This window comes from Setaria viridis, chromosome 9, assembly GCF_005286985.2.
Source record: "Setaria viridis chromosome 9, Setaria_viridis_v4.0, whole genome shotgun sequence".
In the NCBI taxonomy this organism is placed as follows: Eukaryota; Viridiplantae; Streptophyta; class Magnoliopsida; order Poales; family Poaceae; genus Setaria; species Setaria viridis.
In genome coordinates, this window is record NC_048271.2 from 48,399,707 (window position 1) to 48,416,372 (window position 16,666).

Consider the following 16,666-nt stretch of genomic DNA (forward strand, 5'->3'; position numbering starts at 1 on the left):
CCACCCCGCAGAGCCGCACGCGGCTGCCCGGTCGGTCGGTCACCGAATCCCGCCCGCGGCCCACGCGGTGACCGCGGCGGCCGCGGGCGGGATCGGCCTTATCCTCGCCTGCTGCTGCTGCTCGTTCGGTTGGTCCCAAATAGCGAGGGATGGCCTCGCCGGGGGTGCGTGCATGCACTGATCATCGTATGTCGCCACGGCGGCATGGCGAGCCTACGCCGTTTTTATGGCCTTGCCCGGCGCGGCCATGCCGACTGCCGTCCGCCCGTGCTACGCCGCCGCCGCATCCGGCTCCTCCCTAGCTAGGTCTCGTTGGGAACCGGGGCGCGCCTCCCCGTTATCCGTTTCATGCTCTTCGAGGTCAGATATGCCGCCCTGGAATGGGCAGGTCCTCGCGATTATCTGCAAGCAAGCAGTCTGTCACTTTCGTCTACAATATATACTTGGACGACGGAAAGGAAAAACGCAACCGTGCGAGGCGAGACATGACGGCACTGTCTGCACAGCTGGTCCAAACTTTCTCCCCCATTGAACTTGAGGCGATGACCAGCGACAGGAACTTAACCCCCACGCCACTGTGCCACCAAGCGCGCTGTTCATGGATCGGAACCGGCAGCTGGAAATTAAGCCGAGAGCCCGCTGCTTGAAATGGTGCCGTGGCAGTGACGGCATGCCCGGATCAATGCACAAAGCCGCATCGTCGTGGGAACCCCTCGACAGAGCTCATTGTCGCTGGCCCAACCCAACGCATGCAAGCGCGGTGCCGCGATCAACAGGGAGCTCGATAGCGCTTAACGCGGGTCGTGCTTTGTAGGCGCACGCGCATGTCATCTCGAGTGCGCGAGGAGGCCACGAGATGGCACGTGGGGGGTGACATGAACGGACTCGCGTGGTTGGTCCCGATCGATTGATGGGCCATCAGGCCGGGCCCTGCTGCTAAGCTAAGCTAGCTCACCGAGAGGGACGCCGCGCCATGCCTGTCGTGATCGCCTTATCCGTTCGATGTAGGCGATCACTGTTCAGGCAATCAGTTTGGGCCGGACAAGCAAAGGGACTTGGTAAGCAAAGTGTTAAATTTTCAATGAGTGCGCGCGTGCTTGCACGGGTTGTGGGATTAAATTGCGGGTCGCGAGGTGCAGTAGCAGGCCGACAGTACATGTATTAGTCATGTCCCTGTCTTTGGTCCTGGACCGAATTGGAATGAGACATGATGCTTCATCTACATGGGCAGATTCTTGCGGCAGTTGATTAGACCAAGCCTGCGCTACCGCCCTGAAGTACAAAGTGCCATGTGATCGGCAATGCAGTTGCAATATCTTTGTTGAGTTAAAACAGTGTTCGGCCTACTGTTTACTTTGGAAAAAGAAAAGGATTCATGATGTGACCAACAAAAACGATCGGTATCCTGTGTATATGCAACATCAATTCGCTCATATCACTCCATTGGGACCTGTTCTTGGAGTTAACAATATTCAATTTATTTTTCAGATAACCAGCACAATCTTCTTCAGAGGTGTCCCGTTGGAATGCATTTGCTGACGATCTCTTCTCCATTACTGCTGATTGGTACGCATTCAGTAACTCGTAATGTGAATTCTGGTTCTGACAGTACCCTGTTCAAATCTGAAACTCTAAAATTGACCGTAGGGACTACATTACACAGTTACGTACATAGACATAACACCACTGGGGTAGCTAGTAATCACGCTGCCGAATTTTGGCACAACACGCACATAACAGACGCCTAGAGAAAAAGAGATACTCTGCTAAAGAAAATTCATATACAACAAAGACATTGCGCACCACCCTTCAGGAACAGCTTCTAACTGGTCAGAGACCGCATGTTCATCTGCATTAGTTTGCTCGTCAAAAACAGACCAGTCTAGAATAGGACTTGCGGGACGATGTTCTTCTTTGCCTTGCACCACAGTGGCTATGCCATTATTCTCGGATTGTGGATTTTACTGATCCTCAGCACTGTTTTGTTGGAAGTTGGTACCGTACTTTTTTCCAAACCTCGTTGAAACTCCAGGAACTGTATAGCTTCCTGGAGTTGCCCTCACCCTTTTCGTTCCACCTAGAGGTATCTTGGTCTTCTTCTTGGTTGGTCGACCCTACTTGTTATTGTTGTCAGTTTCCTAACACACAAGGGACAATCTGTTATTAGAACTTGAATGAAAATAAGTATCAGAATATATATCGGATATCGTGATGTAAAAAACCCCAACCAAGATTGAGAAGAGACCTTTTCTAAGCTAGTATTAGCACATTCATCATCGTCTTCCTAGCCCTCTTAAGATACAGTGCATGATCTGTTACTTGCCTTTAGGAACAACTTGTAACTGGTCAGAGACTGCATGTTCATCTGCATTATTTTGTCATAAAAAACAGACCAATCCAGAACAGGACTTGCGGGACAATGTTCTTCTTTGCCTTGCACCACAGTGGCTATGCCATTGTTCTCAGGTTTATTTAACTGATCCTCAGCACTGTCTTGTTGGAAGTTGGTGCTGTACTTTTTTCCAGACCTTGTTGAAACTCCAGAAACTGTATAGCTTCCTGGAGTTGCCCTCACCCTTTTCGTTCCACCTAGAGGCATCTTGGTTTTCTTCTTGGTTGGTCGACCCTACTTGTTATTGTTGTCAGTTTCCTAACACACAAGGGACAATCTGTTATTAGAACTTGAATGAAAATAAGTATTAGAATATATATCGGATAGCGTGATGTAAAAAACCCCAACCAAGATGAGAAGAGACCTTTTCTAAGCTAGTATTAACACATTCATCATCGTCTTCCTGGCCCTCTTTAGATACGGGAAGATATTCGGATGAATCTGACCCCTCACCAGGAACATTCTTGTGTGTTTGCTTATTCGGATTCTAAGAACTTGCATTACGAAGAGAAGAGGCCATGGTATGGATACCGAGGGCTTCCATCTTCCTGTTGTTCTCCTCGATTTGCAAGGCTCGTAGCCTTTCTTAGTACCCTATTTGTAAACAAATTTTAGTTGAATTGATCCCTAAACCCTAAACCTAAACCCTAAACCCTAAATCCTATCTAGTAGAAGGCCTACCTAGAGAACTAGAAGGTGTTTTAGTGCTACACAGGGGAAGTAAATTTGAAGAACAAAACCCTAAACCCTAAAAGGAGAAGCAATCGACAGAACTTGGGCTCGGGGGCCAAAGGCGTGTTGCGGGCCGTTTAGGCATTGTCGATGGGTGCCTTAGGCGGGGTGGACGTCGTGGTCATCATCGTGTCTCCGGTGCGGCTCGACGTAGTGGTGTGGCTCCTACGTCTCCGTCTCTAGTGGGGTGGACGTCGTAGGTCACAGCTCCTCCATCTCCATTGAATGTCGCGCTTCTGGGTTGCGGCTGACTGGATCTGGGCGGTGGAGGAGTGGATCTGGGCGGCGACGTAGTGGTTGTATGCGAGGGTGGCAGCGGAGTGGCTCTAGGAGGGCGGCGGCGGAGGGGATGCAGGAGGAGGTGCGGCGGCGGAGTGGATATAGAGCGGGCAGAAACGAAATGAGGTGGCTGTGGCTAGGTCTCGGCCTAATGGGAGGGGATTCACAAATATATAGTCCTCGGTAAAGTTACCGTTTTGTCCCTAGTCTACTGTTTCAGGAGCCGTCAAGCTGGAGGGCAATAGGGGGTCTTCGCAGCCACCAAAATTTGGGCGTGGGATGCAGGCGAGAAGCGCGCCGATGGCAGAAGCCTTAGGTGGGAGCTGGAAAACTATTTTCTTTTTTTCTCAGAATAAAACTAAATGGTTTTTTTCTTTTTTGTGGTTGTACTATTGAAATGTAAAATGATATTGTTTGTACGAATTTGATATCAATTTCTATGTGTTTGGGATACAAAGTATTTTTCTGTATAATGATATTTTTATGGTAGTATATTTTTATGGTAGTATACTAGTTTACAATGGTGTTTTTTAGTACTTGTAACCTTCTTTGATATATCAAGGATAAATTATAGACTCATTAGATGTGAAAGATGAAAACCTCCTCTGATGTAGACATTAAATGTGCAAGATGATAATATTTGAGCTCTCAAATTATAGGGAGACATACATGATCTCGTCCTCTGATGTAGACATTAAATGTGCAAGATGATAATATTTGAGCTCACAAATTATAGGGAGACATACATGATCTCTTATTTGTAGCTATACACATACACATTGTACCTAAATATAATGTGTGTGCATGAATGAATTTAAACACTTAATAAGTTGATTAGCACTTCATAATATCACGTACAATGTGTGCATGAATGAGTTGATTAGCAACTGATTGGGCCACGTGGCAGCACGAGGGTGTGCCACGTGTCCGCTAACGTCAGCGTTGACCGGTCAATGGTCAGCTAGGTCCCACCGGTTTGCGGTGGGCCCCACCGATTAGTGGGTCCCACGGGTTAGTGGGCCCCACATATGGGCTCGGGCCCTAGGACACGTTAGTGCCACGTGGAGTGCTTTATTGACGTGGCAGAGCCACATAGATGCCCTCGTGGCAGCCACAGGGCGTGCGGCGGCGGCACAGCGTGGTGGTGACCCGCGACGTCGTGGTGCAGCGAGGCCAGCACGCGGCGGTAGTGGGCGGTGGTGAGCATGGCACGGCGCGGCGCTACGCGTGCACGGGCATAGGGCAAACCCCGGCCGCGGCGGCGCGCGGGGGCCCGGTAGTCCGAACCCGTGGCGGCCGGTGGCGAGGCAAGGCGGCGGCCCCCCCTACAAGCAACGACGGCCAGTGGCTCGAAGGCCGGGCAACACTAGGTGGCGAGGAGAGGCCCCGAGCGGCACTATTTACAGCGGCGGAGCGCGGGCTAAGGTTTGGGGAAGGTGCGACGGTGCGCTAGGGTTTAGGGCGCGGCACCGGCGATGTGGACGGCCGGGATGGGCGGCAGCGCGGTGCGAGCAGTGTGGAGCTTATCCGAGGCCGCCAGCGCAAAAGGGAAAAGGTGCGGGTGAGGTCATGGGCGCGCGGACGAGTGCGGTAGTGCGCTCCAGCGCGGACGGTGAGGCATGCGGCGTCCCATCAGCGCGAACGTGTGGTGCGCGTGAGCGTATGGGCACGGGGAGTTAGAAGCACAGGAGCGGGACACGCTGACAGGCGGGCTCGAGCGGCAGCGAGAGAGAAAGAGAGAGCGGGAGCGCGCGGGATGGGCCGGCGTGCGGCCTGCTAGGCTGGCGCGGGACGGCAACGGTGTGAGCGCGCGTGGGCTAGGCCGAAGGGGCGAAGGTGGCGGCGAGCGGTGGTTGGCGGGCCAGGCCGAAGGGGTTAGCGGGCCAGCAGATTAGGTAGGTTAGCTAGGTTTGTTTATTTTTAGATAAATGTTTAGATTTAGTAAACATGAGATCCAAATAAAATCTAAAAAGATCCAACTCAATCCACACAAGTTTTTTAAATGGAATTTAGGGATGAGAAGGGAATTTAACTATCGTTTTCAAACGAGCAGAACTTAGACTGTTATTAGGCCGTAATGTGGAGAAACACAACTAGCCCGATTGGCGCGCAGGGATGTGCCAAGGAGGCGCGCGAGATTGGGCGGCCCTCAGGTCGTAATGTGGAGGTCGCACCACCCACGCCACGTTCCGTTCCATGGGGAAGACCGACCTCAGCACGGACGCGTCGTCGTCGTCAGCCGCTCGCCACGAGGCGTACGGCTGCGGCAGGAGCCAGGAAAGGATCAGCAGGAGAAGGGAAGAGAGGGAGCGGGAGCTCGGAGGCCATCGCTGCGGAGGACGGGAGGAGGCTGCGGCGTGCGGGACATGCCGTGCCGGTGCCGGCTTGCGGAGGAAGAAGATTTAAGCCATCGTGGGCTGTAGTTGACCCATGTCTTGCTCGAATTGGGCTGTAGTACCCGACTGGGCCAAACCTCTCTCTCTCTTCTCGCACTCCTCTTTAGGTCCACGGCCCGGGCACTCTTCTTCCTCCTCAAGGCGGCATCGGACACCGCCAGTCCGGCACGGCAGCGACACCACGGCTCCCCGCCGATCCCCCACCCTCGCACCTGCAGCCTCCCCGCGGAGATGGCCTCTAAGCTCCCGCTCTCTCTTCTCGCACTCCTCTTCCTCGTTTCTCTACCGCCGCTATGCTCCTCGTGGCGACCGGCCGACGACGACGACGCGTCGGTGTCGAGGTCGGTCTTCCCCATGGACGGCGACGTGGCGTGGGTGGTGCAGGTCAGCGACCTCCACATCAGCGCGTACAGCACTGAGCGTGCCGCTGACCTCGCGCTGCTCGGCACCGCCCTGCGCGCCATCCGGCCTCACCTTCTCCTCGTCACCGGTGACATCACTGGTGAGCCCTCTGCTCTCATCTTTCTGGATCTGAATTTTGCCGCGTGAAGTGGATTCTGTAACTTTGGGCAATATGAATACATTTCTGGCCTAGGATTATACAGGGAGCTATCACTTGTTTGGCTATATGCAGGAACTACATATATAAATGTACCTGTGCAAATACTCAATTAAACAAAAATAGATGGGAGCTTGAATAGACATGGTATGATTGTAGCTTCGGCTGTCCTAGTTACTTATGTTATGATCACATTGCGAACTCTCCCTAACAGAACGCTAACATAATAAACTTTCCGTAACAGTACTGCTCTTAAAGGCATACTATGCATTTAATCATCAAAATGTATGGCTAACAAGACCAAATGGTACGTTATAGCAACTATAGGTTATTCCTTGCTAGTGTATTGACAGTTCCATTAGTTTATGGTGAGAAAAATGATTTCAGAAAGTAAAAATGGACCAAATGTATTTAAAACGTACCGAATTGGCATAGCATCCAGAAACCTGTAGTACAAAATATTTAAAAAATTATAAACTTTAATAACTCGAGTTATTACTCCTGCATCTTTTAAGAGAACCAAGTCCAATTTGTTTCCTGCTAAGAGCTAACAACCACGTAAATCATACTGTTCTGATTTGGAGTGCAAATCGTTACTGTTCTTACAGGATATCTACTAACAGAATAGAATAAAGCCTTTATTACAGTATAAGGTATGAAGGCAGAACATTTGTATATAGAAACAAAATTTGGTTTTGATGATAAACTACATCGGAAATGATATTACATTGTTGCCATATTGAAAGATCTCTTACGCATCTCTCCTGTGTATTCAAGAAAAATATTAAAAGATCTCTCTTGATACCTACATTTTTGTGTATCCAGTCATAAGAGAACTTTTAATAGCACCAAGTACATGCAAGTATGGTAGATAGAAAGGCCCTCCAAGAATAATAAGTTAATAGGATAAGCACCAAGCACACACATGATCAATCTGATTGACCTGTATTGCTTTTATTGTAGTTTTATGGACCTTTTATTAGCATACTCTAACTTCACTTCTTCATATCATGTTAATAAGATGCCAAGAATCAGCAAAGAACTACTTCAAGACAAGATGAATACGAATGGGTTACCTACAAGAAAACTATTGATGCAATTGTTAGAAGAGGTGGTATTGATAAGAGCAGGATATTTGATATTAGAGGCAATCATGATACGTATGGAGTGCCATATAGAGGAGTAAAATTGGACTTCTTCTCAACTTATAGCATTAACTCACAACTTAAGCGATTAAGCACCATCAGTAGTATATTGCTTCAGGTACGACTTATCCCTGTGTCAGCTCTTACTGTTTATCATCATTGAATTTATTCAAGGTATTGTGAAGCACCATTCTGTACTCAAATCCAATGGATAGTCAAATTTCAGCTAAACTTATTATCATTTCGTGTCTCAAGGTGTAAACTATAACATATTTACTGGCATATAATGAATATTGAACATTATTGACTAGTAATCTGACGCTAACTAGTAAATCAATATCCCATTTTCAGTATCACCCTTTTGTGTACTAAATGTGAAATATCCAATGCCAGTTATGAAACATACTTTGGGACTACTTGTGCATTTGTATTTTCATGATTATGTTAACAACCCCTGCAGTTCTGAAACTAAATTTTGTCCTAAAAGGCACTGTAGGGAGATAGAAGATACCAGTTTTTGGGTATTGATGATACAATGAGTGTGGGCATCCGTTTTCCTGCAAATCTTTTTGGTCATCCAACTGATAAAAGGATAGAAGCAGTAAATTCAGAGCTTCAATACTGGACCAATCATTCCAATGCTCCAGTTACAAAAGTTGTTTTCGGACATTTCCCTATGTCATTCACTGCATCATCTGAAAAAGGCCAGCGATATGAAAGTGTGTTTGCAAGGCAGTCAATTTCAGCATACCTATGTGGCCATCTGCATGCAAAAGTTAGTAAGCAGCTTTGGAGGCATCATGAAATGAGAACAATAGAAGGTCACAAGTCAAGCTTTTGGGAATGGGAACTTGGAGACTGGAAGGACTACAGATTGATGAGGATTTTAGCAATAGATGGTGGTGCAGTCTCCTTCATAGATCACACATTGAAACATGCACTCAAAACTTCCATCTTGGTCACATATCCAACAGATTCAAGAAGTATGAATATGTTGGAATCAGAAAAGGGGTCGATGAGAAATGATATAAATGTCCTTGTTTTCTCTCATCAAGTTATCCGTAATGTGAGTGCTAGAGTCTTTGACTCTCATAGTGAGTTTAAGATTGTTGAGGAGATACCTCTGCAGCTTGTTGCCAGTTCTGCTCACAGACCTTTGTTCCATGCCAAATGGAATGCTGAAAATTACAGAAGTCCATCCCCTACTCGCTACTGGTTGCAGGTGTTTGTTCTTGATTCTCATGGTGTAAAGATTTCAAGCGAGCAGAGGCCGTTTTCAGTTGAGGGTAAGATGGCTATTCCTACACGCCCCTGGCTCAACTATCTGGTTTTTGAAGTCCAGTGGGAAGACATGTACCAAGTCCTTTTGTGGAGTAATATGGGCTTCACCACTGTATTGCTACTCACCCCCAAACTATTGTATCATTTTGTTAGGAGAAGTTCATCATATCAAAGGTGGGCTGTGTCTGTTCTGTCATCCCCAATCCAGCTGAGGAAAGCTTACTTTTGGTTGATCTGGTTTTTAATAGAGGGCACAAGGAGTAAGCCTTTCTGGCTTTGTCTAGTAATATATGTTCTCTGGCTCATCGAAATGCCATGGTTTTGGGGTTGCGCAACATCTGAAGATGGAGAAATTGCTCAAATGTACTTATTTGGATGGAGCATGCCATTTCATGACGGGGGCTTCACAGGCAACAAACTGAGCAACCCAGATGTGCTTGTCATCACACTACCATTCCTATATCTGGTGCTTGTCCCTGTAATAGTCCTTATATATGGCCTGTTTGCAGAAAAGGCTATTGCGTATTTGCGGCGCAGCAGAAGAATAGAATACTCTGCTGACTCAGCAAATATGCATACTGAGTCGGCATGCTTGCTGCCAGTTGCCCCAAGGGCTTTACTAATGTCCGACAATATGGTGTCCATGATGATCCAGTTTTGTGGTAGCTGGACAAGGAGGGCTCTTCTACTTGCATGCTTGATCACTGCAGCAATACATTTGAAGGTGCGTCTCTCTCAATTTTTCTAACAATGCAGTTTTTCAAATATTAGTGTTGATGATAATATAGATTTGTGTTTCTTGCAGCTTTGTTCAAAGCTAATGTCAGCTTATGGAATGGTACCAGTAGCCTTGTCTCCCCCGTTAACATGGATGCCACTGTTATTATTAGGTGTTGCTGCCTATTGTACAAAGTTACATGCAGATTAACACCCAGCACTTTGCATTCCTGAAGTGAACTTATTTGCGTTTGGAATACTTGCTGCTGCTGTATGCTAAATCCTGGTACACGTTTCCCTTTAATGGTTACTGTATGGGTGCTAGTTTACCAAAGAAAAAGTAGTAACTGATTTTGGACTCATTAAGTTATGATTCACTTCAATTAGGATGTGACACATCGCAAAACTAGGATTATCTCCATGTGGTCAAACTATTTGCAGAAAAGAAAAAGTAGAAACTAATGTTCTTCTAATAAGGTACCTGGCTAATTTCAGTTAGAATGTCACAAACTCACATAACTAGGACCTTCATATCAATCTAATGATATCCCTTACCGGTCTTTGATGTTTTCCCTGAAGTTTTGCGTGGGTTCAATAGCTAAGGAAGGTTGTTTATGCAAACAGCATAGTATGGGTGGCACAAGAAAGGGAACAGTTCTCGTCGTCGTGTCTAATCCTGGTGTCAGCAGTAGAGGAGGAGATGGGGGGCAGCAGCTGGGACAGAGAGGTTGGCGAGGGACGGTGTGGGGGAGTGATGGGGTAGTCAGATAGGGTGATGCAGGGGGAAAGCTGGTGGCTAGGTATTTTTCATGCCAAGAGTAGGCTATGATTATGAGGGAATAGCACGCAGGCTTGGCCCAAAGCCCCAAACTAAGGGGGTACATGATGGAGGACACCCTAGAGATCCATACCCAACTTTCAGAACATGGAAATCAATTATACATCTGTTGTAGGGGACAGTTCAGATGAGCGTGGAAGTTGTGGTGGATTTTGAATGTAGAGTGGTAGGCGCATATATTTTTAGCACAAGTTACCTTAGTGCTTGCATTAGTTGGTACTGTATCATAGCTATAGTTGGACGATATAGATCTGCCATACATCATTTCTTCATCGCTAGGAAACCACTATGCACATATGGTTTTAATCAGTCTTCTAGAATACTTTCCCCTTATTGACCAGATCTGACACCCACAGTCAGTCTCGCCATATCAAGGACCAGATGTTGTATCTTCACTCGTTGAACCACGCATAGGCTACACCTGAAGCTCCTTGTCCCTTGATCCTGACATAGTCTTCGCTTGTGGTTCCTTGGCCTTTCCATAGATGTATATATAAAGGCCGCTCAAAACCAGGAAACTGCCCAACAAGCTGTCGTAAAACAGTAAAATGTATCAGTTATGGCATAAAAATGATTGAGTAGATATATTCTTATGTGCATTTCTTCCGTGTTTTCAACCCCAAACCCCATATATCGCCTGATGCAACCTGCACATCTGCAAGTCCTCTTCCTTCCCTGGTTGACATTGCAATTATATACAGAAGAGGATTACTTTCCATAATGATTCTAGTATGCTGGTAGACATGGCTCAAAAGGAACAGGAGAAAAATTTCAAGTTAAGAGTTTCAGGCAGTTGAAAGAGTCTTTCAGCAAGTCAAGATGGCACTAGAATTTGGTGCACGGTGGGTATGGCACATTTACAAGGCATCATCATCCAATTGGATTTTGTCCTCTTCAATATCTAGTTGGGGTGGCTTATGCCAAATATTCCTTTTGCACCTTTATGTATAGCTTGAAACCAGTAATGCTTCTTGGATTAATAATATAATGTTAGCACTTTGTTGGATCTTAGAAGGCAGAAGCATCAGATAAAAATTAAAACGGATATAAAATATCAACATTCTAATAGTTAAATACCCTTACCAATTTAGAGAAAAACTCATATAGGGTTTTGTAAGCTGTGTAAATTGGAGATGATGTTGTTTCAACAAAAATATCACAACTCTGCTACCTTTTAGTAAGGAAGTTATTAAATCTACTGGAGTATGAGCAAAGGTATAAACAGGGCAACTTCAAGGAACTGGTATGTAATTGTTACTTACCTCCCAGCAGTGAGGCTCTCTCCTAGTAATAGTGTTCCTAGAATTATGATGAACACTGCAGATAATGTGCTGAACATTGGTGGGTACACAGGGCCTCGTTTTTCCACAGCATACAGATTCAGCCAATACTTGGCTGCTGTGCCAAGCGCAGCCTGCAGTTCCAAATGAAATAAACTGTTAGGTTCAAAATTTCTAGGGGCAAGTATTTTGAATATTTCAAGTCACCAGTGGTATTCTTTGATAGTCCTCAACCATAGGGTTCTCACAGGCAAGTTCCGCATATTTGAACTGTTAACAGTTAACTTATATTATGATATGCCCATATCTGCTAGCTTCAGTAAATGCTGAATTCACCAGTTAATAATCACATGGCTACTAGAGTACTAGTGTTGCTTGATTTTGCATGATAAATAATAACGGCCTGCAGTAGGTTGTGGCATGATAAGATCACGGAGATGTAAACAAATATGTGGAAAGTCATGACATTTTACACGATAGCAAAGGATTCCTCACAGTATTCTGGAAAAAAAACATTTTATACATTCTGAGAAGACTTACTGAGTAGACAATGGTGAGTAGTTGAAAATTCCATCCTATTTGCCAGGCAACTTTGTCCCTTCTCATGATTATTCCTATGGCAAATGTTTGCAGACCTCCGAAAAAACAGGTCACCACTGAAGACCAATGTTTCCATGGGTATACGCCTAGAACTTTCACCTAAAACATTGTATATATGCGTTATTACCAGTCAGATCTCAAATGTTGAAATTGAAGACCCAAGAAGAATTAGAATAAACACTAGTATTATGGTATGCGTGTTGATGGAAAAAATAGAAGGTGAGCAGCATGAGCCTTTGTTCAGAGAATACCCATCTACAATGGAAGACCTAGAGAATAACTAGCTGCAATGAAACCTACCTGTATGGGGTACCAACATGCATAGCATATGCAGTTACCCAACAAAAGCAAGGTGCCTCTCAAATGGTGTTGACCAGCAGCTCCATTGGAATCCTTATGGCCTGCTCTTACAATTGCATGCCAGAGCAGCAGAACTTTTCCTTTGTAGAGACTTATCAGTAGAGCCCCACCAAAGCAAACCATTACTCCAGTAACCTTTGAACTGCCCTCTTTGGACCTGAGGCGCAGTTTCTCCATGCTGCAGAAGGCATATACATACTGATGAAATTCACTTTGACAGGGGTGCATTTCTAGATGCTTAAAGTGGTATAATTTCAACTCAACAAGAATGATTATTAGGTTTAGGGGAAAAAAAGCATGTGCGTGTGAAGCTTGTAAGTTGTAAGATAACAGTATACGGTGATCACATATTTCATTGGCTGACAAAAGGCAAATCTGTTAATTCAAAATTATTCAAGGACAAGGTTGTATGGTAAGCGTTTTATATTAGAGGAGAATGGTGTTTACCCAAGCAGTATGGACAGGACGAAAGTAACGAGGGGAGTCATACTTGCGAAGATCACAGCATATGAGGCAGCTGTGTCCCGTAGCCCGAAGTAGTACAGGGCCATGGGCGATGAATATCTGATAACTTAAAGATATCACTGTCAATACACAATAACTATTAGAGATTGTATAGCTGATTTATGCTTACCATGTATATTTGATTGTATTCCTTGCATACCAAGCTACATTGGCTATATATTAAAGGCCACCCCCTCATTAGTTTGTGTGGTGTTTCCCTCAATCCTATCTCTCTACATGGTATCACGAGACCTGAATCAATCTGACCCGGGACTTTCCTTCCGCTCCCCTCTACCCTAAACGTGTCATGACTCCATCGTGCCACGTCCTCCCCTCCCCGCGCGTTGTCCTCCTGGCGGTGCCCTGCCTTCCTCTCCCTGACGATCATGGACTCCACTGTCGAATCCGTTTTGTCCGGCACCGTGCCTGCCCTTAGCGTCAGCTCCATGCCTGCACTCGGCGCTGGCACCCCGCCCGTCGTGGGCGTCGGCACCCAGCCCGCGCTCGGTGCCAGCACCGCGCCAGCCATGGGCGCAGGCACTCCACGTTCGCTCGGCTCTGGATCGTCCCCTGCCACCGTCGATGACACGGCGCAGGGCAGCGGCGTCGGCTTCATCTACTCCACACCGCTGGCCGTTGTCCACCCCTACACCACCGTCTCCGTCAAATCCCATGTTCCCGTGACCCTGACGATGAAGAACTCTACCTACTCCAAATGGGCTTCCTTCTTCAAGTCGATGTGCGGCAAATTCAGCCTACAATCGCACATCGATGACGATGATGGCCAACATGTACAGGTAGCATTGGATTGTGCAAGATTCGGAAATGACGGAGAGGGCGACAGGTGATGCAGCGGCGAACTAGATCATTGCCGCCGCTAAGATCCGCAACCCTCTGGCATCATTCGTCTGCTGGGTGATGGGGATGTGATTGGAGATGGCGATGCTCTTGCGCCTCATCCCGGTGATGAGGGCGCAGTCTGTCTTCTGCGCCACCGCCCGCGCTGCATGCGGCGTGGCGGGTGGATCGAGAGGCATTCTTGACGCCCACCATTGTGCGGTGAGTCCTCTTACGGATTCGGCTGCGTGTTTGATCCAGGAGGATGCCTCAACCCATCCGTCGTGGATTTCCCTATTCAAGTTCGTCTAGGCCTATGACGGCTCAAGCGGGTCGTACAGTGCTATGCAGAATCCGGGCCCTTTACGCGATACTGTCGTGCAGGGTTTACTTAAACCGAGGAAGGCTCTCGGGTCTTGGTACCTCCTTTGGTCGTTCCGCCGCCGCGCAACCTCTTCGTCTCCTCCTAGGTTTCAATCTAAGATCTGCGGTGGGGATGATAAGGGATCTCCGATGAGGAGATTGCCCACCCGAAGCCAAGGTTCGATGATATGCCCAGGTTGGGGAACAATCTAGTCGGTGACGAGAAAGTCCGGGAGGGAGATGGATCCATGGGAGCAGCAGTTGGGCGAGAAGATGGATGTGCCGGCGGGCAGCCGGAAGGTTCAGGCAAGGCAGAGACTCGTCGTCAGGGCACAGATGGACTAGGGGCCGCATCCCAAGAGGCTAATCTGGACAGGAGGCTTATAGTTCATGGTGGTCCAGCGGGAGAAGACCTGGAGGAAGGAGAGTTCGAATATGATTTTGAGGAAGAGGAACCTGTGGGTGGTGCGAAAAAGAGGTGGTTTGCGGTGGCGAGATACTACTCCAGCCGCATTGCCAAATCAAAGATCTTGTTCTCGGAGCTAAGCAATGTGTGGGGCGATGTGACTTCTAGAGTCCTGGGTGACAACAGGTAGCTGCTGGAGTTCCTACCAGAGAGCTCGCTCAACTTCGTTCTGAGGGGAGGTTCGTGGAGCTTCAAGGGGGATGCTCTGATCGTGGTTCGCTATGACGGTCTGGCCAGATTGTCTGAGGTGATCATTGAATCTATTCCGCTGTGGATCATATGTATGATATACCTGTGGGCGTGATGTCCATAGGCTTTGTCAGTGCCCTCGGTGCAAAAGTTGGAAGAGTTCTAGAGGTGGGAGAAGCAATAAAGGGTTTCAAAAGAGTGAGTTGATTTTGCCCTGGCTGATGCTCCGAAGAATAGTGTGCAGATCAGAGTCAGGGGGAGAGGCCTGATGGAGTTTATGGTGAAGTATGAGAATGTTCCCCATTTCTGCTTTTGCTGTGGCCGCATTGGCCATGCTGAGAGGGACTGCCTGGATGAGGAGCTGTATGAGGGCAAGGCGAGGTTTGGTACAAAACTGCGTGCTTTGCCGTTCAAGAGGGAGGTAGCTAGGATGCTCTCTTTCCAGGCAACGGTCCCTCCAGCAAAGAGGGATCTCAACTTCAGTGGTACGCAGAAAGATAAGGTTATATCCTTCTCTGGCTCCTCGTCGCTGAATGGTGGACGTCATGGAAGGATGCAACAGCACCCAAAAAGGCAGTAGGAGAAGGAGGACAAAGAAGCAGACGGTTTGGCGACAGAAGGGCGGGTGGAGGAGAGCTCTAATTCTAAGTTTGTTGTTACCCCGGAGGTTGCGGATGGCCTAGCAAATGGCGTGCAGAAGATGGTAGTGGATATGGCTGTTCCCAACGGAAACATTGATCCATCAGTGGTGGCAGGGTGCAGCCAGGATGCTATGATGGGCTTTCCAGAAATGGTCTCTGGCATTGACTCCTACGACGGCTCGAGTGATGGTTCCCTATCTATTCAGGAGGAGTTAATGATGAGCAAGACGGCTGGTGCGCCACTAAGCCTTCATGAACAGCTGCTACGGCTAAGGCTAAGGCCAGCGGTGCGCGCTAACGCAGGTCGCCTGTCAAGAGCCCGGGTGCATCTAAAGACATCAACAAGCCAAAGAAGCATATGAGCGCTCTGAAGCTGGAGGTGATCGCTAAGTCCTTGAAAGAGATGCAGCAGGGTGGAGTGCGCTCGGATGGTCTCCATGTGCCACCGGGTGAAGTGGACATGAATGCTGTATCTGGAAGTAGTGGGCGCAAATAAGATGTGGAAACAAGGAAGGTGCAAGGCTCGTTGAAGAGATCGTCGCCGTCGACTACGGACAACCGAGTGGGTGCTCAGGATGAGCCCCACCAGGCGTAATGAATGCCTTGTGTTGGAACTGCCAAGGGACCGGGCTCTCTCGGACAGTTAAAGAATTAGTGGCTCTTGTGAGAGCTAAAAGCTCAAGTTTAGTTTTCTTTGTGAAACCGTAATTCAGAAAATAGGGTAGCAAATTTGAGATGGAGGTTAGGTGTTAAGAACTGTATCGCAGTTGATAGTGATGGTAGAAGTGGGGGATTAGCCCTGTTTTGGCATGAGTCAATTGAAGTTAAATTAATTTAGAAGAACTTTTGTTATATTGATGTATCTGTTCGGGCTAGTGCTAATGAGCCCTGGGTTCAGGGTAACTTTGTGTACGGGGAACCTATAACAGAGAACCGCCATCGCATGTGGGAAAGTCTTAGACGCTTGCGCTTGGTTTCGGAGTTGCCTTGGCTAGTTTTGGGTGATTTTAATGAGGCGATGTGGGGCTTTGAATACTTCTCTGCCTGTGAGAGGCCGGAGAGACAAGAAGGCCCAGTTAAGGGATGC

General features: G+C 47.5%; 2 protein-coding genes across 2 annotated transcripts; one reads left to right on the forward strand and one right to left on the reverse strand.

The window, feature by feature from the left end:
- Nucleotides 1-5,733: 5,733 nt before the first annotated feature.
- On the forward strand, nt 5,734-9,805 carry LOC117839825 (putative metallophosphoesterase At3g03305). Its single transcript, XM_034720253.2, has 4 exons — nt 5,734-6,301; nt 7,380-7,621; nt 8,000-9,508; nt 9,590-9,805. The coding sequence occupies exons 1-4, from the start codon at nt 6,031-6,033 to the stop codon at nt 9,710-9,712; spliced, it is 2,145 nt and encodes a 714-aa protein (XP_034576144.1). The 5' UTR covers nt 5,734-6,030; the 3' UTR covers nt 9,713-9,805.
- A 949-nt stretch (nt 9,806-10,754) lies between these two features.
- On the reverse strand, nt 10,755-13,130 carry LOC117839826 (WAT1-related protein At3g28130). The gene is made up of 4 exons (XM_072290546.1): nt 13,027-13,130; nt 12,700-12,757; nt 11,602-11,753; nt 10,755-10,869 (listed from the first exon to the last, which is right to left on the reverse strand). The coding sequence occupies exons 1-4, from the start codon at nt 13,128-13,130 to the stop codon at nt 10,755-10,757; spliced, it is 429 nt and encodes a 142-aa protein (XP_072146647.1).
- Nucleotides 13,131-16,666: the final 3,536 nt, after the last annotated feature.